This window comes from Mauremys reevesii, unplaced genomic scaffold (assembly GCF_016161935.1).
Source record: "Mauremys reevesii isolate NIE-2019 unplaced genomic scaffold, ASM1616193v1 Contig1, whole genome shotgun sequence".
Taxonomy (NCBI): domain Eukaryota; kingdom Metazoa; phylum Chordata; order Testudines; family Geoemydidae; genus Mauremys; species Mauremys reevesii.
The window spans coordinates 3,685,001-3,706,393 of NW_024100715.1; the positions used below are offsets into that span (position 1 = coordinate 3,685,001).

The following is a 21,393-nucleotide window of genomic DNA, read 5'->3' on the forward strand; positions in this document are numbered from 1 at the left end:
GGGCTCAGCGGCGAGTCCGCCCTGCCCGGCTCACCGGTGCGTTCAGCTAACGCGCTCGGGCGCCTCCTAGCGGAGGGCAGAGCTGAGCCCGAGCTACGCCCCAGCTGGCGGGACAGTGACCAGCCAGGGGTAGGGATGTTCCTTCCCTACCAAACACGGAACAGCGCAGCCCTGGCAGAGCCGAGCTCATTGTCATGCTGGCAGATCGGGCTTTTCACAACTGATCACAATCAGCCTCCTAGGGGAACAGGAGATTCAACATCGTCTATCTGCTGGCTCCCTCCTAAAGCAGCACAGAGCTGGAGGGACGGGACAATGAATAATCTTGAAGTTTAGCCTGGGAACAAGGTGACAAATGGCAAGAAAGACACCAGTGACCTGGAATGTGTTGTGACTTGTGAAATCCTGATTTACAGATCGCTTTGGGAATCTGCAGGGTGGAGAGGATCCGGAGCCAGGATCTCCACAGCTGATTGGAACAGTCGCTGGTGTCCCAGATCAAAGAATTACTGGCAGAGAGGAGCTGAGCCCAGCCAACATCCATTGACCTGTGTGTGTCACTGACAGAAGAGGGATGGAGAAAGTTGCAGTTTCTGCTCAGTCAGATCAGCTCCTAGCACCCAATTGCAAGGGAGAGCCAGAGAGAAGAGAAGCCGAGCCAGGTACTTGGAGCTGCCCTGTCTACTTTATCAATTAATATTAGATTTGCAACACTGTAGCACTCAGTCAGGATCAGGACTAGGTTTGTCAGCCTGGTAATTAACACACCAGATAATGTTAATTGACTGCCTAATATTTGATGGCCATCAGATATTCCAGAAAGTGCCGCCTACAGCAGGGCATTCTATATATTTCATAGAACGGAGCCATCGTTCATTCTTTTTCACTGTTTTGCATTATTCCCACTTCAAATAAGTCCATGAAATAACTTGCTTTTTATAATTAGGCACAAATCTCTATCGAAGGCTGAAACCAGGAAGTTTTCAACTTTTTGTCACTGTTCTAATAAATTAGTGTTCCAAAATATTTGACCAGCGTAGCCATAATTCGACAATATTTGGTCAATTTTCCAGTTACTTTTGGAGCAGTCAAATCCCCCACCCTAATCAACCGTTGTGCAAGCTGTTGTACAACCACAAAGAAACTGTAAGTGACTTGTGGTTACATGGACTAGATATGTGTGCAACATGACAGTTGCATGTTTCTATCATGGTTACCCTCCCTCCTCTGTTCCCGGCTTGGCTACGCCCACTTGTCTATTAGAATTTAAGGTCCCTGAGGCAGAGACTCTCTTTCCATATGCTGATAAGGCAGCTGCAGCAGTGGGATTCCAATTCTGTGGGGATTCCTTGGGTGCTGCCGTCATAGAGATTTGCTATAGAATTAGAAATACTGTAAAATTTAAACAGTAAAATTTGCGCAGGCCCCAGCAGCTGAGCCGCTGATACTGTTGGCTCTGCTCCCCTGGCCCCTCCGGAGCAGCCCCAGGAACTCTAATGGCCTTTTCTCTTTCAGGTTATTGGCCTGGCCCCCAGAGCCCAAAACCTGCTGCACAGAAAGTGCTGGTGCCTGTTCTAGGCGCAGTCATTGCCCTGCTCGTTCTCACACTGATCGTTACCACAGCTGTTTTGGCAGGTGAGTGAAGAGTTCTCCCTACGCTCTCCTAGGGCTCCCATTCAGCCCTGACCCGTCCCCAATAGATGCTCCATCCCCCTCTGGTGTCTCTGGCTTCCCTTGGGCCAGGAAGGATTCATACAGGACACATCTCCTACTCTCTTTACCACTCCCTCCAGTAAGGCGTGTGCCTGGGGGGACTCTCTTTACACACATCCCGGCTGTATCAGGATTGATGGAGGCAGTTTAGCTCTGCCTGTCAAATCAGTAGTAAAGCAGGGAAGCTCAGTTGCAGAGCACGGCTTGGTTATGGGCCCAGCCATCCTGCGCCCCTTGTCCCCCCAATCCCTATGGCAGGGCACAGGCATGTGATACAGTATCACTAGAACCCACTTCACTGTCAATGGAAGAACCTGAAGTATCACCACAAAAGCAGGCGTCTGTTAGAGATTCCCCAGGAGCACCACCTTGTCCATCACTCCCAGGTGTAGCACAGCAAAGGGTTACAATTTAAACTGTTACTTGTCATGTGACTATGCAGCATCATGGGAGACACCAGGTGGAGACCAGATGGTCTGTCCTCCTTCTTTCTACCAGGACCAGCTCCTTGGACAGTCAAATGTCAAGTGCTCTGGTCAGATTCCAGAGGCACCGGAAGCCTGGCTGGGGGGAAGGAAAGGGAGGGGGAGTTGACTCTGACACAGAGCAGGGGGCAAAGGAGGAGACAGTCTCACTGACGTGTTCCCTTCTCATTTTCAGGGGGGAAATCGACACCGTGTTTGGCTGCCGTCGCATGCCCTGAAGGCTGGGTCAGGTATGGAGGGAAATGTTACTATTTCTCAGAGCTGGAAGGGAACTGGAGCTCCAGCCAGAGCCACTGCTCTTCTCTTGGCGCCTCCCTGGCTGGGATCGACACCCTGCAGGAGAAGGTGAGACACACACAGGTGTTTTGTGACTGCCATAGACAGGGCTTGGGTTGCTAGCTCTGGAAGCCCCTGGAGACTGAGGAACCCTGGAGTCTCTAGTGGTGACAGATTCGAGTGAACAAAAGTCCTGGCAGCTGAGTTCCAGCCCTGGCTGGACAGAGAGTCCATGGGGCACCGTGCTCTCAAATGCAGACCTCAGAGCCCCAGAGAGGGAGGGGCTGGGGAAACGCCGTGGGCTGGGAAGAGTAATGCGACAGGGAGGTGAGGAGGAGCCTCACGGTGGGAGAGGTGATGGATGAGAGACTTCACCCTCCTTTTCCCTTGGATTTGTTTCCACAGACTTTCATGCTGCGCTATAAAGGTCTCCCAGACCACTGGATCGGCCTCTGGAGGGAACAGGACCAGCCCTGGAAATGGCCAAATGGCACAGAATTCAACAACCTGTGAGTCCCTTTTCTTCCATTCACTCTCTGCATGTTGGGGGTCAAACACCGAATGTGGACACACTGGTGGGTATTAATACTGCAGCATCACCCCAGTGCCTAGGCACCGTAGAGGGGGAGACAATCCCTGCACCAAAGGTTTTGTCTCTAATTCACGGTTTAAACAAAGAAAACAGATTCTTTGCTTTTATTTTCTATCTGTTAAAATGCTTTGCTGTGAGGTACGACAGACAGATTAGATTGATCAGATACAGACCAGAGGCCCAGCTGTGTAGGGGCTAGAGGGATCACAACTTGTTTTTTAAACTACTTCAGGACAGAGGATGAGATGAAAGCCTGCGGCACTGGTCAGAATGATGTTTTTGCTGACCCTGACTGATCCTAGTCCCGTCACTTTCTGTTACAGCTTTGAAGTAAGGGGTGGAGGAGACTGTGCTTATCTGAATGAGAAGGGTGTTGTGAGCTCTTCAAGGTGCTACATGTGGAGAAACTGGATCTGCAGCAAACCAGATGTAACGATGAAGAGAAATGACAATTCAGCAGGAATGGACTGAAAAATCTGAGAATCACAGAGATGTCGTCATTTCCTAACAACGCCATGGAATGAAAATAGCACTTTAGCAAAGACCCAATCAGCTTGACAAGTCGCACTGTGCTCAGATCACTGTGAACCTTTTGCTGTTTAACACCTAAAACTAAAGACAGAAAAACATCTAGGCACAATATAATCAAGCTGAAAAGTCAGTGTCCCTGTTTCCCCTGGATAGTCAGTCAGTGGGCTGGAAAGACCCTTATAAACAATAGCAGGAGATCTGCAGGGTGGAAGGAATCACGATTTACCATTTGAAGGGCTCCATCAGAAACTGGAATTTTAAAAAAATTGTTCAGTTTCAAAAGGTTCAAGTGGACAACGTCCTTTTAATGTTATTGGGGTGGAGGGAAACATATTGCTATATCTGTATTCGTCTGTTCCTCGCCTAAAGGGGTCTTGTAAATATTTCATGGGTGTGTTCATGCTAGGGCCTGTGTTAGCCCCTCCACTTGTCCCTGTAGAATGCGCCTTTGGGAATTTTAGGGGAGGAGGGTGGTATTAATGCCAGTGCCTGTATTAGCCATTCTTTACTAATGATCCCATAGAATTAGCATTTGTATATTGTGTGTGTGTATATCTATATCTATATATATATTGTATATAGTGTGTATTTTACTGTATATTAATATTAAACTTATTAAAATAATTTGAACGGACTCAGACAGTGTCTGTGATAGTTCCCTGCAAAAGCTTCCTCTAGATACTTCTGGATAAAACTCTTTCTGCAAGCTCTGAGCCAGGCTTTGAGGCTCCTTTAGCCCAGCATTTCCCCAGATGTCTCGGGTCAGTGCAGTGGAACAGCATCATGGAGGTGACTCTCCAAAGTTAGCGTCGGTTGCTGTCAGGACTGACCATAGAGGGCCACCCCTGGAATTCGGGTGGGCAGAGGCAGGTAATAATCTCTCTCCCCCTCCCTTACCAAAAACTCTGTAGGGACAGGAACATCCTCCTTCTGCGGGAACCTTCTAAGCCCCACGTAGAAGGAGGCCTGATGATGCTCAGCTGTGAGTGAACCTCAGTTTAAGGCGAGACCAGTGAAACACCAAGAGGCAATTTCCCCCCTTCCAATATAAGCTGACAGCCTTGTGTGCCTCCCTTTCACTAGCCATTCATATGTACATGGGTGTCATTCAGACTCTGGCCAGTCACACCTAGGTCAAAGCGAGTATGAAAGACTGGAGCCCTGTGTCCCACATGCAATTCAGTGCAGTGCCGTGTGAGACATGTTGTATGTATCAGTGTAGTTCACTGTGGTGCCCGTGTGATATGCTGCGTGTGTGTACTCATGCAATTCAGTGCAGTGCCCTCTGTATGATGTGCTGCAAGGTGGCTTAGTGCAATTCTGTGTGGTACTCCCTGTGTGATCTGTTGCATGTGTGTCTACAATTAAATGCGGTGCCTCCATGTGACACGCTGGCACTGCATCTCTGTGTTAGTGCAATTCAGCGCACTGCCCCTCGTGTCACACTATGGGAGTTTGCGTTAGGATATTTTGGTGCGGTGCCCCCGTGTGATACAGTGTGTGCATGTGTTAGTGTATTTCATTACAGTGCCATCATGTAATGCATTGCGTGTGTGGCTTAACGCAATTCAGTATGGTGCCCCTCATGTAACAGGCTGTGTGTCTGGTAGTGCAATTCAGTGTGGTGTGATGTGCTGCCTGACTGTTTTTTAGAATAATTCAGTGTGGTGTAGGATGTGTGATTCAATCTGTGTGTGTGTGTGTGTGTTAGTGCTATTCAGTGCAGTATTGCCTGTGTGACATGCTGGTTGTCAGTGTATTGCCCAATTTGTGACATACTGCATGTGTCTGGCTTAGCGCAATTCGGTGCAGTGCCTTGTGTGTGACACGCTGCATGTGTGTGGGTTACTGCAAATCAATGTGGTTCCCCCAGTCTGATGCACTGTGTAGGTATGTTAGTATAATTCAGTGTGGTGCACCCTGGGTCACAAGGTGGGTGTGTGGGTTGGAGCACTTCAGTGCAGTGTCTTCTGTGTGTGAGTGTTTTAGTGGAATTGAGTGCAGTGCCAAATGTATTACGGATGCCATGTGTGTGTTGTTGCAATTCAATTGGGTGTCTCCCGTGTGATGTGCTGCCTGTGTCTATTTGTGCAATTCAGTGCAGTGCCCCATGTGTGATGCAGTATGAGGGTGGCTTAGAGCAATTCAGTGTGGTCCTGAAAGCGTAATGCATGGTGTGTGTGGCTTAGCGTAAGTGAGTACAGTGCCTCCTGTGTGACATGCTGCACATATGGATATATCAACTCAATGCAGTACCCACTGCATGATGGGGTAAGTGTGTGCATGAGTGCAATTCTGTGCAGTGCTCCTGTATGATGCAATGTGCTCAGTGGTTTGAGCTTTGGTCTGCTAAACCCAGGATTGTGACACAGTTCAATCCTTGAGGGCCCCACTTAGGGATCTGGGGCAAAATCAGTACTTGGTCCTGCTAGTGAAGGCAGGGGGCTGGACTTGATGACCTTCCTGTGTGTGTGTGTGTGTGTGTGTGTGTTACTGTAATTCAGTGGGGTGCCTCCCATGTGATGTGCTGCCTGTGTCTGTTTGTGCAATTCAGTGCAGTGCTGCGTGTGACGCAGTGTAAGGGTGAGGTAGAGCAATTCAGTGTGGTGCCCAAAGTGTTGTGTGTTGCGTGTGTGGCTTCATGCAAGTAAGATCACAGTGCCCCCTATGTGAAATGCTGAATGTATGGATTACATCCAGTCAATGTGATACCCACTGCATGATGCTTTAAGTGTGTGTGTGAGTGCAATTCAGTGCAGTGTCCCTGTGCGATGGGATGTGCAGGTGGGTTAGTGTAATTCCGTTTTTGGTACTCCCCATGTAATGTGCTGAATGTTTGTGTGTTAGTGTAATTCATTACATTGCCTGTAATGTGCTAAATGTGTGGGTTAATTCAATTCGGTGTGATGCTCCCCATGTGACAGGCTGCGTATGTCTGTTAGTGCAATTCAGCGCGATGCTCACTCTGTGGTGTGCTGCCTGTGTGTTTTTAGTGCAGTGCAGTGCCCAATGTGTGATGAACTGTGTGTGTGTTAGTGCAATTCAGTGTGGTTCCCCCTCTGTGATCCACTGCAAGTGTGTCTTAGTTCAATTCACATGGTGCCCCATGTGTGGTGGGCTGTGTCTCTGGTAGTTCAATTCAGTGCAGTGCTCTGCCTACTGTGTGATGCACTGCGAGTGGGTGTGTTAGTTCCAGTCAGTGCACTGCCCCCTGTGTGAGGGCGCTTATGTGTGCCTTAATGCAATTCTGTGCAGTGCCCACTTTGTGATACTCTGTGAGCCTGTGGCCTAGAGCAATTCAGTGCAGTGTCTTCTGTGTGATGTGCTGGGTGTGAGTGTTAGTAGAATTCAGTGCAGTACCAAATGTGTGATGGGCTGCATGCATATGTGTTACTGCAGTTCAGTGGGGTGCCTCCCCTATGACACACTGCCTGTGTGTGTTTGTGCAATTCAGTGCGGTACCCCTTGTGGGACACGCTGCGTGTGTTAGTGCAATTCACTGTGGTTCTGCCTGTGCTACACCCTGCTTGGGTGCTGGTGTGCGTGATTCCATGTGATGCCGCCTGTGAAATGTCCCGTGTGTGTAAAGGGAAATGCCAGGCAGGGCAATGGCCCCTGTGGATACCCTGTGTGTGTGAGGGCAAGGAGGAGTCAGTGCAGTGCTCCGTGTGATGCCAGCTGTGTGTGAGGGAAAGGGGGAGTCAGAGTTCTGCCCACTGCGTTGGGTCCTGCGGGTGTGAGATTTCAGAGCAGCTGGAGGCTGAGGATTGTGGGTGATCCGGACTCTGTCAGTCCCTTTCCCCCTGGGGATGGTTAGGGGCCAGGGTCACAACTAAGTGGCCAAGGGCAGCGGCTCTCAGGAGTCTGATGTAGCTTGTGTAGTCCCGAGTGTCACCTCACTCAAAAACGACTTGCTTACAAAATCAGCCATAAACAGACAAAAGAGTCACAGCCATTAGTACTGAAAAACTGCTGCCTGTCTCCTTTTTACCATGGAATTAGTCTGGAATATAAATAGTGTATTTGCATTTCAGTGTGTAGGACACAGAGCTCAGTACAAACAAGTCAGTGTCTGTATGGAGCTTTAGTTTGTCCTGACATCACTGGTGCTTGCTATGTAGCCTGTTGTAACACTGGGCAAGGCTCTCGATGGAAGACCCCTGCGTACCCCCAGCAGTGCACATAACCCCTGGGTGAGAACCACTGGCCCAGGGCACTTCTCCCGGGAAGCACGTGCCCTGTTGGCTCTCACAGAAGGACGGATTGGGCCCCACATGGGAGGAGGGGAGTCGCCCAGCCGCGGGACTCACTGAACTGGGAGGCGGACGCTGGCACTCGGGGATAGTGAGGCCACGTGAGCACAGTCCCTGGCCAGCTGATCTCCCGGCAGCCTATAGCGAGCGGGTGGGCGGGGAGTCTTATATAGAGCCCGCCTCCCTCTGCCGTTCACACGGGCTGTGACTGTCTCCGGCGCGCGGAACCGCAGCGGTGGCGGCCGGACTCCGAGGCAGGTAAGTCCCGGGTGGGAGGAGAATTGTCCCCGCAAAGCTTTCCAAACGCTGCTAATCACGCTGGGCACAGGGGCACTAGGCAGCAGGGGGGCAGATCAATGCGGCTCGCAGAGGCTGGGGGAGTAACAGATTTCAAGGCTCAGACCTGACTCCAGCTTCTCCCCCTCGTTGCCCTTCTAGCGTCACCAAGTGATCAGCAGCGAGTCCGGCCGACCCCTGCTCCCAGCGGAGGGGAGAGCTCGGTCTGTCTCCGCCACACCCCAGCTGGCGGGACTATGAACAAACTGGGATAGGGAGCCTCCTTCCCCATCAAGCACCGTACAGCAAAGCAGGTGCAGCGCCCCAGTGCTCTGGGATCCCCTTTGCTAACCCAGTTTGACGTCTGGGCCTGTCTGAGCTGAGTGGGAAGTGCAGGGGATAATTAGGGGAAGGGGAGACCTTTCCCATTGCCGCTGGGTAATTAAAACCACTCTCTGCCCAGCCTCTATTTCCATAATATTTTCAAAAGGAAAAGTTTCTACCTTCCCCTGATAAGGCAGAGCCAAGCTGATTTTCATGGGGGCAGATTGTGCTTTTCACAACTAACTCAGGGGTGAGGGGAGGGATGATCAAAACCAGCCTTCTAGAGGAAGAGGAGCTTGAGTATTGGATATCTGCTGGCTCCCTGCAAAGGCACCTCCACAGGGAGACAATGGATAATCTAAAAAAAGGGGTGAGTAGCAAGAAAGACACCAGAGACCTGGAATGTGCTGGGATTTGTGAAATCCTGATTTACAGATCACTTTGGGAATCTGCAGGGTGGAGAGGATCCGGAGCCAGGAGCTGCACAGCTGGTTGGAACAGTCGCTGCTGGTTCGGCGCAGACAGTTACTGGCAGAGAGGAGCTGATCCCAGCCCGGTGCACAGCCACGTCCATTCACCTGTGTGTGTCACTGAGGGATGGGGAAAGGAGCGGATCCCACTGTGCGGAAACTGCACCCAATGGCAAGGGAGAGCCGGGGAGAAGAGAAGCAGAGCCAGGTACTGAAGCATCAGTGTCTGCTCTAATAATTATTAAAACTGCAACACTCAGAAGCCACAATCCAGGATCAGGAGTAGGTTTGGCAGCCTGCCAATTAACCCCTTTAATTAATGTTAATTGACTGACAATCAAATATTTTTCAATATTGCAGAAAGAACGACCTGATGTAGGCAGCAGCCTGCCAATTTCATTGAACGAAGGCGCCATTCTTTCTTTATCACTGTTTTGCACTATTCTGACTTAAAATAAGTCAAGGAAATAGCTTCTCTTTTCTAATTAGGCACAAATACCCATCGAAGGCTGAGCCTATAGAAGACCACAAGGTCTTCAACTTTTTGTCACTGTTGTTACTTTTAACAAATTAGTGTTTCAAAATATTTGACCATCATAGACCCAATTTGACAATATTTCACTGGTCAATTGACCAATTATTTTTGGAAGAGTCAAATCCCCCACCTTAATCAGGACCCTGCTGTGCACGGTGCTGTACCAATACAGAGAAACTGTGAATGACGTGTGGTTACATGGAGTAGGTATGTGTGTAACCTGACAGTTGCATGTTCCTGTCCCGGTTACCTTCCCTCCCCCATTCTCAGCTTGGCTACACCCACTTGTTGTGACCTGTCTACTACAGCTTAAGCTCCGTGAGGCAGAGACTCTCTTTCCATGTGCTGATAAGGCAGCTGCTGCCGTGAGATTCCGATTCTGTGGGGATTCCTTGGGTGCTGCCGTTATAGACATTTGCTATAGAATTATAAATACTGTAGAGTTTGCGCAGGCCCCAGCAGCTGAGCTGCTGATACTGTTGGCTCTGCTCCCCTGGCCCCTCCGGAGCAGCCCCAGGAACTCTAATGGCCTTGTCTCTTTCAGGTTATTGGCCTGGCCCCCAGCTCCCAAAACTTGCTGTACAGAAAGTGCTGGTGGCTGTTCTAGGCACAGTCACTGTCCTCCTCGTTCTCACACTGATCGTTACCACAGCTGCTTTGGCAGGTGAGTGAAGAATCTCTCCTAGGGCTCCCATTCAGCCCTGACTTATCACCAGGTCTGTGCTCCCTGGTGTCTCTGGCTTCCCTTGGGCCAGGAAGGATTCATACAGGACACATCTACTCTCTTTACCACTCCCTCCAGTAAGGCGTATGCCTGTGGGGACTCTCCTTACACACATCCCGGCTGTATCAGGATTGATGGAGGCAGTTTAGCTCTGCCTGTGAAATCAGTAGTAAAGCAGGGAAGCCAGAGCACGGCTTGGTTACAGCCCAGCCATCCTGCGCCCCTTGTCCCCAGTCTCTCTATAGCAGGACACACCTTGAACAGGAACAGGCCTGTGATACTAGAACCCACTTCACTGTCACCTGCAGTATCACCACGAAAGCAGGCATCTGCTAGAGATTCCCCAGGAGCATGACCATGTCCATCACTCCCACGTGTAGCACAGCAAAGGGTTACAATTTAAACTGGTACTTGTCATGTGGCTACGCAACACTGTGGGGGACACCAGAAGGAGCACAGACAGTCTGTCCTGCTTTCTACCAGGACCAGCTGCTAGACATTCAAATGTCAAGTGCTCTGATCAGATTCCAGAGGGACCTGGCTGGGGGGAAGGAAAGGGAGGGGGAGTTGACCCTGACACAGAGCAGGGGGCAGAGGAGGAGACTCCTGACATGTTCCCTTCTCATTTTCAGGGGGGAAATCGACACCGTGTCTGGCTGCCGTCGCATGCCCTGAAGGCTGGGTCTGGTACGGAGGGAAATGTTACTATTTCTCAGAGCTGGAAGGGAACTGGAGCTCCAGCCAGAGCCACTGCTCTTCCCTTGGCGCCTCCCTGGCTGGGATCAACACCCTGCAGGAAAAGGTGAGACACACATACATGTTTTGTGACTGCCACAGACTGAGTTTGGCTTGCTAACATTGGAAGCCCCTGGAGACTGAGGAAAGAGCTTCAAGTGTTAAGAGATCAGAGTTAAAAAGTCCTGGCAGCTGAATTCTAGCTCTGGCTGGACAGAGTCCATGCTTTGCAATACTCTGAAATGCAGACCACCAGAGAGGGAGGGGCTGGGGAAATGTGGTGGGCTGGAAAGAGTAATGCGACAGAGAGGTTAGGAGGAGCCTCACGGTGGGAGAGGTGATGGATGAGAGAGTTCACCCTCCTTTCCCCTTGGATTTGTTTCCACAGGCTTTCATGCTGCGCTACAAAGGTCTCCCAGACCACTGGATCGGCCTCCGGCAGGAACAGGACCAGCCCTGGAAATGGCCAAATGGCACAGAATTCAACAACTTGTGAGTCCCTTTCTTTCCATTCACTCTCTGCATGTTGGGGGTCAAACAGTGAATGTGGCCAGACTGGTGGGTATTAATACCCCAGTGCCTAGGCATTGTAGAGGGGGAGACAATCCCTGTTCCAAATAGCTTCTCTCTAATTCATGATTTAAAGAGAACACAGATTTTCTGTTTTCATTTTCTATGTTAAAATGCTTTTCTGCAAAGTAGGACAGACAGATAGATCAGATACAGACCAGAGGCCCAGCTGTGAAGGGACAAGGGGAATCACGACTTGTCTTTTAAACCACTTTAGAACAGCGGATGAGATGAAAGCCTGCGGCACTGGTCAGAATGATGTTTTTGCTGACCCTGACTGATCCTAGTCCCGTCACTTTCTGTTACAGGTTTGAAGTAAGGGGCGGAGGAGACTGTGCTTATCTGAATGAGAAGGGTGCTGTGAGCTCTTTAAGGTGCTACACGAGGAGAAACTGGATCTGCAGCAAACCAGATGTAACAATTAAGAGAAATGACAATTCAGCAGGAAGGGACTAAAATGTCTGAGAATCACAGAATAATGTCACCATTTCCTAACGACACCATGGAATGAAAACATCACTTTAACAAAGACCCAATCAGCTTGACAAATCACACTGTGCTCAGATCACTGTGAACCTTTTACTGTTCAATACCTAAAACTAAACTCAGAAAAACATCTAGGCACAATACGATCAAGCTGAAAAGTCAGTGCCCCTGTTTCTCCTGCATAGTCAGTCAGTGGGCTGGAAAGACCCTTATAAAGAATAGCAGGAGATCTGCCGGGTGGGGGAAATCACGATTTACCATCTGTAGGGCTCCATCAGAAACTGGATTTTTTAAAAAAATTGTTCAGTGTCAAAAGGTTCAAGTGGACAATGTCCCTTTAATGTTATTGGCGGGGGGGGGGGGGTGCGGTGTCGAGGGAGGTGAGTGTGGGAAAGCATATTGCTATATCTGTATTAGTCTGCTTCTTGCCTAAAGGGATATTGTAAATATTTCATGGTGTATTCATGCTAGGGCCTGCGTTAGCCCATCCACCCCTCCACTTGTCCCTATAGAATGTGCCTTTGGGAATTTTAGGGGAGGAGGGTGGTATTAATGCCAGTGCCTGTATTAGCCATTCTTTACTAATGATCCCATAGAATTGGCATTTGTATATTGTGTGTGTACTGTATATTAGTTATTTATTAAGCTGTTTTCAAATTATTTTTATTAAATTTTACTGACTCAGCCAGTGTCTCCTGTGATAGTTCCCTGCAAAAGCTTCCTCTAGATACTTCTGGATAAAACTGTCTTTCTGCAAGCTCTGAGCCAGGCTTTGAGGCTCCTTTAGCCCAGCATTTCCCCAGATGTCTCGGGTCAGTGCAGTGGAACAGCATCATGGAGGTGACTCTCCAAAGTTAGCGTCGGTTGCTGTCAGGACTGACCATAGAGGGCCACCCCTGGAATTCGGGTGGGCAGAGGCAGGTAATAATCTCTCTCCCCCTCCCTGCTTAAGACAAAGCTACAAATTCTGTAGGGACAGGCACATCCTCCTTCTGCGTGAACCTTCTGAGCCCCACGTAGGAGGAGGCCTGATGCTCAGCTGTGAGTGAACCTCACGTTAAGGTGAGAAGAGTGAAACACCAAGAGGCAATTTCTCCCCCTTCCCATGTAAGCTGGCAGCCTCACGTGGCCCCCTTTCAGCAGCCATTCATATGTAAATGGATGCGATTCAGGCTCTGGCCAGACACACCCAGCTCAAAGCGAGTATGAAAGACTGGAGCCCTGTGTCGCACCTGCAGTTATGTCTGAATTTGTATTGAGAGCCCTGAACATGAGTTCATTCCTGTTTCAATGTGGTCTTCCTTGTGTCCTTACTGTCAACAGCTACAAACCATCAGGACAATTTGCTGTGACCCCTTGTTGCAGACCCTAAAGGCGTGAGCATGAGTGTGTCTCAGGGCAGAGCCCCCTTCATCCAGGCCTGGCTCTGTCAGCACCAGGGCCAGCTCTAGGTATTTTTGCCCTTCTAAGCAAAAAATTTTTTGGCTGCTGCCGACCCCCTGGCACCCCAGCCCTAGGCTTCCCCCCCCCCCCCGCCCCCAAACGTGACCTCCTCGTTCACCACAGCAATCCCTGTTTAAACTTGCAGTGGGGATCAAACCATTTCTCCTATTTTATTTCACTTCAGTATAAATCTCACCCCCCACCCCATCTCCCACAGCCCTATCTTTAGTGCTCCAAAAGCACATGGAAGCCATAGGGACTAACCCTCAATCCTTGTACCCGGGAAGGGATGGGGATCTAGTAAAGAGGGGTCAGACAGCAGAGCTGGTGTGGGGGCACTTGGGGGCTCTATACTGGCAGAGAAGCAGGGTGTGATGTACTCGGAGGAGGAGAGGGGGTATCAGGAGGGTTGTGGGAGAAGAGATGCAGGGGAAGGGGGGTGCAGGAGGATAGGGCTGGAGGAGGGTTCAAGGGGAGAGGTCCAGGGGAAGGGAGAGTACAAGGGGACGAGGTGCGGCGAAGGAGCGATTGGGGGGGGGGGAGGTACAAGTGGAGGGGCTGCGAGTGGGATGGGGGGTGCAAGGGCTGAGAGGGGCAGGTGCTGACAGCTGCTTCCCCAGCCCCCTGCAGGCAGAGCCGAGAGAACAGACACTGACCCCCCCCCAGGGTGCAGAGGGTGGGGGATGTGGGGGGCAGCCACATTTTTTTTGCTTGGGGCAGCACTCCAGTGGGGGGTCCTTCTATCCCCCTGCCAGTGAAGACCGGGAGCAAAGAAGCTCCGGGGCCTGGGCCCCGTGAGTTTTCTGGGGCCCCCGGAGCAAGTGAAGGACCCTGCTCCAGGGGCCCCGAAAAACTCTCATGGGGGCCCCTGCTGGGCCCGGGGCCTGGGGTAAATTGCCCCACTTGCCCCCCCTCTGGGTGGCCCTGCCTGGAACACTGATTTCCCCTGCCCCTGCGGTTACCCACCATTTGGGGGGTCTTGTGGCTCATGTGTGCTTGCCTGGGGTCAGCCAGTTAGTGATAGGTATGTGAAAAGTGGCTGTGTTTTAAAACATTGAACCAGTGGTCTGTGTGTTGCAAACAATACTGCTTCTGTCAAATGTTGCATTTTGGCTTCAAAGAGATACCTTGAGATCCCAGCCTCCCTCTTTATCGCCAGCTGAACGGCTGCGCAGAACTAGAAAGTGGCCTCTTCAAAAAACGAGTGAGGACCATCTGTGTGATGTCCTGCTGCACTCCGAGGCCGAAAAAAAAAGAATTGAAGGAGTGGTGGGACAGAGAGAAGACGGACCGAAAGGAGAACGTGGCCCTGCAGATCGAAGCCACGGAGCAGCCCTTAAACATTATGGAGCGCCAAGCAGACACACTCCAGGTGCTCCGAGCACTGCAAATGGAGCAGCTCCATCCCCGCTCTCCCCGGCAGCCACCGTCACAAAACTCTTTCCCATGTGTCCCACTGATACCGCCAACACAGTCTTGTCAACATCCTGGCTCCAGTCAGTACCCAATGCATTCCACACCTGCCCCGTCACAGTCCAGCCCTGCGGACTCCCAGTACCCACTGCACTCAACACCTGTTCCTCCGCAGTTTAGCCTTGTTGAAGTACAGTACCCATTCCATGGTACTCCAGAGAACAAGGTTGCATATGATACCTGGACATACACAAATCTTTAACTGTACGGAGATCCCACCTCCTCCTGGGACCCTCCCTTCCCCAATCCGCCACAGTGCTGATGTGTTTTTTTGTTTGTCTCTCTTCTCTGGTTGTTGTTTTTTAATAAATGAATTGTTTTGGTTTGAAAGCAATGTTTATTCTATTCACTGAAAGCAAACAGAGCCCTGCAAAGCAACAGGCAAATTTCTTAAATCTTCTTTCAGTGCTGAGTGTGGAGCAATCATAATCACCCCCCTAGCATTACAAGCACGGCACTCCCGAGCACAGCAACAAAAATTACTGGCTTTCAGCTTCAAATTGCTGCCTCAAGGCAGCACTGATCCTTATGGCCTCAAGCTGTGCCCCTCTAAGAGCCCTGGTGTCTGGCTGTTCAAATTCAGCCTCCAGGTTCTGAGCCTCAACAGTCCAGCCCTGAGTGAAGCTTCTACCCTTCCCTTCACAAATATTCTGGAGCGTACAGCACACAGCTATAAGCATAGGAATATTGTCATCAGCCAGGTCCAGCCTCCCATATAGACAGCAACAGTGGGCCTTTAAATAGCCACAAGCACACTCAACAGTCATTCTGCACTTGCTCAGCCTGTTGCTGAACTGCTTCATGCTGGTGTCAAAGTTCCCCATGTACGGCTTCATGAGCCATGGCACTAAGGGGTAGGCGGAGTCTCCCAGGATCACAATGGGCATTTCAACTTCCCCTACGGTGATCTTTTGGTCTGGGAAGAAAATCTCTGCTTGCAGCTTCCTGAACAGGCCAGTGTTCCGAAAGATGCATGGATCACCTTTCTGGATCGGCCTGCGTTAATGACTGTGAAATCCACACAGTGATCCACAAGTGCCTGGAGAACCATTGAGAAATACCCCTTCCAATTAATGTGCTCAGTGGCTAGGTGGTCTGGTGCCAGAATTGGAATATGCGTCCCATCTATTGCCCCTCCGTGGTTAGGGAAACCCATCTGTGCAAAGTCATCCACATTGTAATGCATGTTGCCCAGAGTCACGGTTTTCCTGAGCAGGATGTGATTAATGGCCCTGCACACTTTCGTCAACACAAGTCCAACAGTCGACTTGCCCACTCCGAACTTGTTAGCGACCGAACAGTAGCAGTCTGGAGTCAGGGCCGCCCAGAGGGGGGGGCAAAGGGGGCAATTTGCCCCGGGCCCCGGGCTCCGCAGGGGCCCCCAAGAGAACAGCGGGGGCTCCCGCCTCCACCCCTCTCCCGGAGCCTCAGCGTATCAAACGCCGAGTCTCCGCCGGGGCCCCTGAGCCCCGCCCCGCTCCGAGCCGCGTCATCAGGGGGCGGGGCTGGGAGCTCTGGGCTGAGCTTGGCTCCCTCCGCTCGGCATGGAGCTCCCAGCCCTGCCCCCTCCCCACGCGGCTCTGAGCGGGACGGAGCTCAGGCCCCGCCGGCCACACGCTGCGGCTGTTCCGGCGAGGCGCTGAGACTCCGGGTGAGGAGGGAGCCGGGGGTAAGAGGTTGGGGGCGGGCGGGAAGCGGGGGCCGCCGCCGAAGCACAGCCCGGTCTTCGGCGGTAATTCGGCGGCGGGGGGCCCCTTCCGTTCCGGGACCCGCCGCCGAAGTGCCCCGAAGACCCGCGGCGGGGACCCCCTGCCGCCGAATTACTGCCGAGACCGGGCTGCACTTCAGCGGCGGGTCCCGCTTCGGCGGCGGGGGGCTCCCGCTGCGGGTCTTCGGGGCACTTCGGCGGCGAGTCCCGGAACGGAAGGGCCCCCCCGCCGCCGAAGACCCCAGGCCCCCGGAATCCTCTGGGCGGCCCTGTCTGGAGTAGCCAGATTCCACAGTGCAATCGCCATGCGTTTCTCAAATGGCAGGGCAGCTCTAATTCTTGTGTCCTTGCGCTGCAGGGCTGCGGCAAGCTCATCACATAGTTCCATGAAAATGGCTTTCCTCATCCAAAAGTTCTGCAGCCACTGCTCGTCATCCCAGACTTTCATGACGACGTGATCTCAGTGCTTGTTTCCCGAGCCCAAAAGCGGCATTCAACTGTGGTCAGCACCTCCGTGAATGCCACAAGCAATTTCATGTCATAGCTACTGCACATGGCAAGATCAATGTTGAACTCCTCTTGCCTTTGTAGTTTAAGGAATAACTGCACTGCCACTCGTGACGTGTTAGTGAGGGTGAGCAGTATATTGGTCAGCACTGCAGGATTCATTCCTGCAGACTAAAGAGGCAGAGTGCGCAGTACACAAACCTTTGAAAAATGGCACCAAATGTGGATGGAAGCACAGGGGTTGCTGGGATGTGAAGCAATGCATCATGGGGCATTGGGACAGGATCCAGGATGCACTGTGACTCCCTCCACCTTCCCACAACACTTAGCAACAGAAGAGAAAGAGCTGCTCTGTGGGATAGCTGCCCAGAGTGCCACGCTCCAAATGCCAATGCAAGAGCCACAAGTGTGAAAACGGTATTGCACAGGCAGTTGATAGTGTGAACACGACAGTGGTTTCCCTTCAGCACTCTCTGAGCAGCGATGTAACAGCTGGCGATGTAACGCTGCCAGTTTAGACAAGGCCACAGACTCTGAACTGGGGAAGGGAGGTCCCAGGCTGGCAGGCAGCCCCAGTCTGTGTATTGAGGAATGGTGACCTGCTTGTCCCATCTGTCAGGGTGAGACACTGCTTGATTCAAACCTTCCTTAGTCTGTTTTAGACTTAGACTATACATTTATTTTGTTTCTTAGGTAACCAACTCTGATCTCTCTGCCTGCCGCTTATAATCACTTAAAATCTCTCTCTCTGTAGCTAATAACTCTGTTTTCTATTTGACCTAAAACAGTGTGTTGTGGTTGAAGTACTTGGGGGAATCTCAGCTCAGGTTACAAAGGCTGGGGCATATTCACTTTCCTATGCAGATGTGATGAACTAGGTAATGAGCTTACACTGGCCAGGCTTTTGACCAGTGCAAGATGGTACAGATCTGGGGTACAAGACGGCGGAGCTGGGGGGAATTGGCTGAAGTCTTCCTGCTGATGGTTCATGAGTGGCTGGGAGACCATTCATGTAACTTAGCTGGGTGTGTCCCTGCCTGCGGATGGCTGTAAGCACAGTGCTGGCCAGAGGTTTGCAGCTTGACATCAGCATCATAGAAGAGGCAGCCCAGGTTGATGCATTTGGAGAGCTCAGGGTCCCACAGTCCAGGTGGCACCCTGGGGACCCCGTCACAGTGGGTTAGTGCAATTCCATGCGATGCCCCTTGTGCTACACCATGGTTGTGTGAGGGTGAGTGCAATTCAGAGCGGTGAGACACAGGTGATGCTCTGTGCATGTGGGGCTGAAGGTGATTCAGTGCGGTGCCCCCATGTGATGCCCTGTGCTTAGCCAAAGGCCTTAGCCTAAGAACAAGGCCTTAGACTATTACAATAACAGAAGGCCCTTACACAGACAGACAGTGATTTTGATTCTTTCTTTTATACCTCTATAACTAGCTAAATGATAAGAATACACCTAAATTCTTAAAGTATAGGCCTTTGCAGACCGGCCGGAATATCTATATCCTAACAGTTAGGGCAATTGCACTTCAGTGCATTACATCCTTTTATAAGAAGGACTATCAGTATTACTGCTCTGGAACACTGCTATCTCCTTAAGACTACTCTTATGTACATGTATATCTCAATAACACTTACACATAACATAAATTACATATCTGTGTGTGACGGCGACTGAGTGCAGTTCCTCCTGTGCGACACTCTGTGTGTGTTCAGGCACGTGCAATTCAGTACAGTGCACCTGTGTGATGTGCTACCTGCACCTAATGCAATTCAGTGTGGTACCCCTTCTTTGACATGCTGTGTGTTTGCTAGTGCAATTCACTGTGGTGCTCCCTGTGCTACACCCTGCTTGGGTGCAGGTGAGCATGATTCCATGTGATGCTGCCTGTGAAATGCCCCATGCGTGAAGGGAAATGCCAGGCAGGGCAGGGCCCCCTGTGGACACCCTGTGTGTGTGAGGGTGAGTCATTGCAGTGCCCTGCATGATGCCAGCTAGGTGTGAGGGAAAGGGGGAGTCAGTCCGGTGCCCACTCCGTTGGGTCCAGAGTGTGTGAGATTTCAGTGCAGTAGGAAGCAGCTGGAGGCTGAGGATTGTGGGTGAGCCGGGCTCTGTCAGATGCACTCCCTTGCCCCGGGGCAGTGGTTGGGGCTAGGGTCACAGCTAAGTGGCCCAGGGCAGCAGCTCTCAAACTTTCCAATCTCCTGAACCCCTTTCAGGAGTCTGATGTGTTCCCCCAAGTTTCACCTAAATTAAAAACTACTTGCTAACAAAATCAGACATAAAAATACAAAAGTGTCATGACCATAATTACTAAAAAATGTGCTGACTTCCTCATTTTACCATAGAATTGTAAAATAAATCAATTGGAACATAAATATTGTACTGGTATTTCAATGTGTGGCATATAGAGCAGTATAAACAAGTCATGGGCTGTATGAAATTTCAGTTTGTACTGACCTAGCTGGTACTTTTTATGTAGCTTCTTGTAAGAAGAGGCAAATATCTAGATGAGTTGATGTGCCTCTCCAAGACCTCTACATACACCAGGGGTGCACGTATCTACCCCTGGTTGAGAACCACGGGCCTAGAGCACTTCTCCCGGGAAACACGTGCCCTGTTGGCTCTCACAGAAGGACGGATTGGGCCCCACAGGGGAGGAGGGGAGTCGCCCAGCCGCCGCCGCGACTGAGAGGGGACAACATTAGCAGTCTGTATCCCTCAAAGTAACATAGTCTCAAAGACAAACATCAGTTTTGCCAAGTACCTATAGGTGGCGGGGAAGAAGTCAAAACTACTCCTTAGCCTTAAGTGTTCTGTCATTGCAAAAATGTATCTTCTGTAACAGAAACATATTTGGAGCATTTCCTCTTTTAAATGTAATTTATAATTGCTGCGTTAAGGCTCACTGATAGAGCTATCCTGAGCAGATGAATACTGTAAATACACTTGTCATACCTTCAATAAATGAGTACCTTTTTCTAAAAAACAAACAAACAAAAAACCTCACTGAACTGGGGGAGTCCATGTGGGCAACGAGCTTGGCCAGCTGATCTCCGGCAGAGTATAAGATGGAGTTCGCTTCTCGCTCACGTTCTCACCGCGCTGTGACTGTGCCAGGAGCCGGACGCGGAGCAGGTCAGTCCCAGGCAGGACACAGGGGCCGGGGGAAGGGGTCTCTCAGCCCTGCCTCAGCTCGGGCGGGCCCGGCTCCGCGGGGCTGTGTGCGGAGCAGCCCGGGCTCTGAGTGCGGGGGGAACACAGGGGCTAATGGCTCCCCACGGGACCCCTGGGGTGGAAGGGGGAGCAGCCCAGGAGTGGGGCTGAGCCCTTAGCAAAGCGGGCAGCCCCGGAGCCCCGGGCGGGCTGGGGAAGGTACCCCCCGCCCCGCCCCTCCGGGGTCCCGGAGCCGAGCCCCCCGCCCCTTGCCCAGAGCCCCTGCAAGTCTATTCGCCGCCCTGCTCCTGGCTCAGGCGCCCGAGAGGAGGAGCCGCTTGGTCCCTTTCCCGAAGAGAAAAGGCTGGAGGGGCGGAGGGGGGGGTAGTTGGGTTCGGCTCCCCCCGCTGCCGTTCCGCGGCTGAAGCGCGATCAGAGCCTGCGGCCGCCGGGCACCAGAGCCCAGCACCCGGGGAAGCTCCGTGTTGTGCACACACTTGTCCCGGCCGGGGTCTGTCTCTATCCCCGGCAGCACCTGTCCTGCCCCCGAGTCCCGCGGAGTTCGGCTCGCGCGGGAGTGTCTGTGAGTGTCTGAGCGCAGGGACAATGGGGCCCCTGGGCCTGAACTGCAAACGCGGCGCTAGATCTAGTCCCAGCGCCTGGCAGCGGAGCTGTCGGTGGGGACAGGCACAGCCCGGCCTGTGTTGGGTCCTGTCCCGGCGTCCTCGGAGCCCCCGCGGCCGGAGACAATTGTCCCCGGGAAGCGTCTCAGCCGCTGGCACAGACGCCGGGCAGCGGGGCGCCGGGCAGCGGGGCGCAGGGGGCGGATCATGCAGCTGGCAGAGGCCGGGGCAGGAACAGCGCTGAAGGTTCCTCCCTGACTCCAGCTTCTCTCCCGCCCTCCTTGAAATCCGCAGCTGCAGGCACCCAGGGGACATAACCCCCTCCCCCGCCCGCAGCGATTTCAATGGCCCTCACCGCAGGGACACGCCACTCCCTGCTTTTCCCCCCGCCCCGCCTCTGCCGGAGAGACACCCGGGGACAGGGGGGCACGTGACCAGAGGCTGGAACTCAGCCAAGTCAGCTGACCTCAACGCGCCTTTCATTGGTGCACTCACGGCGACAGCTGTAGTGA

General features: G+C 52.0%; 1 protein-coding gene across 1 annotated transcript; it reads left to right on the forward strand.

The window, feature by feature from the left end:
* Window positions 1–539: 539 nt before the first annotated feature.
* Window positions 540–12,068, forward strand: LOC120392416 (C-type lectin domain family 2 member D-like). Its single transcript, XM_039517155.1, has 5 exons — window positions 540–662; window positions 1,516–1,635; window positions 2,374–2,543; window positions 2,880–2,983; window positions 11,793–12,068. The coding sequence occupies exons 1-5, from the start codon at window positions 575–577 to the stop codon at window positions 11,938–11,940; spliced, it is 630 nt and encodes a 209-aa protein (XP_039373089.1). The 5' UTR covers window positions 540–574; the 3' UTR covers window positions 11,941–12,068.
* The last annotated feature ends 9,325 nt before the right edge of the window (window positions 12,069–21,393 follow it).

Coding starts and splice junctions, on each gene's coding strand:
- LOC120392416 (XM_039517155.1), top strand. CDS start 575: ATGGAGAAAGTTGCAGTTTCTGCTCAGTCAGATCAGCTCCTAGCACCC. Junction 663..1,515: donor GAGAAGAGAAGCCGAGCCAG/GTACTTGGAGCT, acceptor TTTCTCTTTCAG/GTTATTGGCCTGGCCCCCAG. Junction 1,636..2,373: donor TACCACAGCTGTTTTGGCAG/GTGAGTGAAGAG, acceptor TCTCATTTTCAG/GGGGGAAATCGACACCGTGT.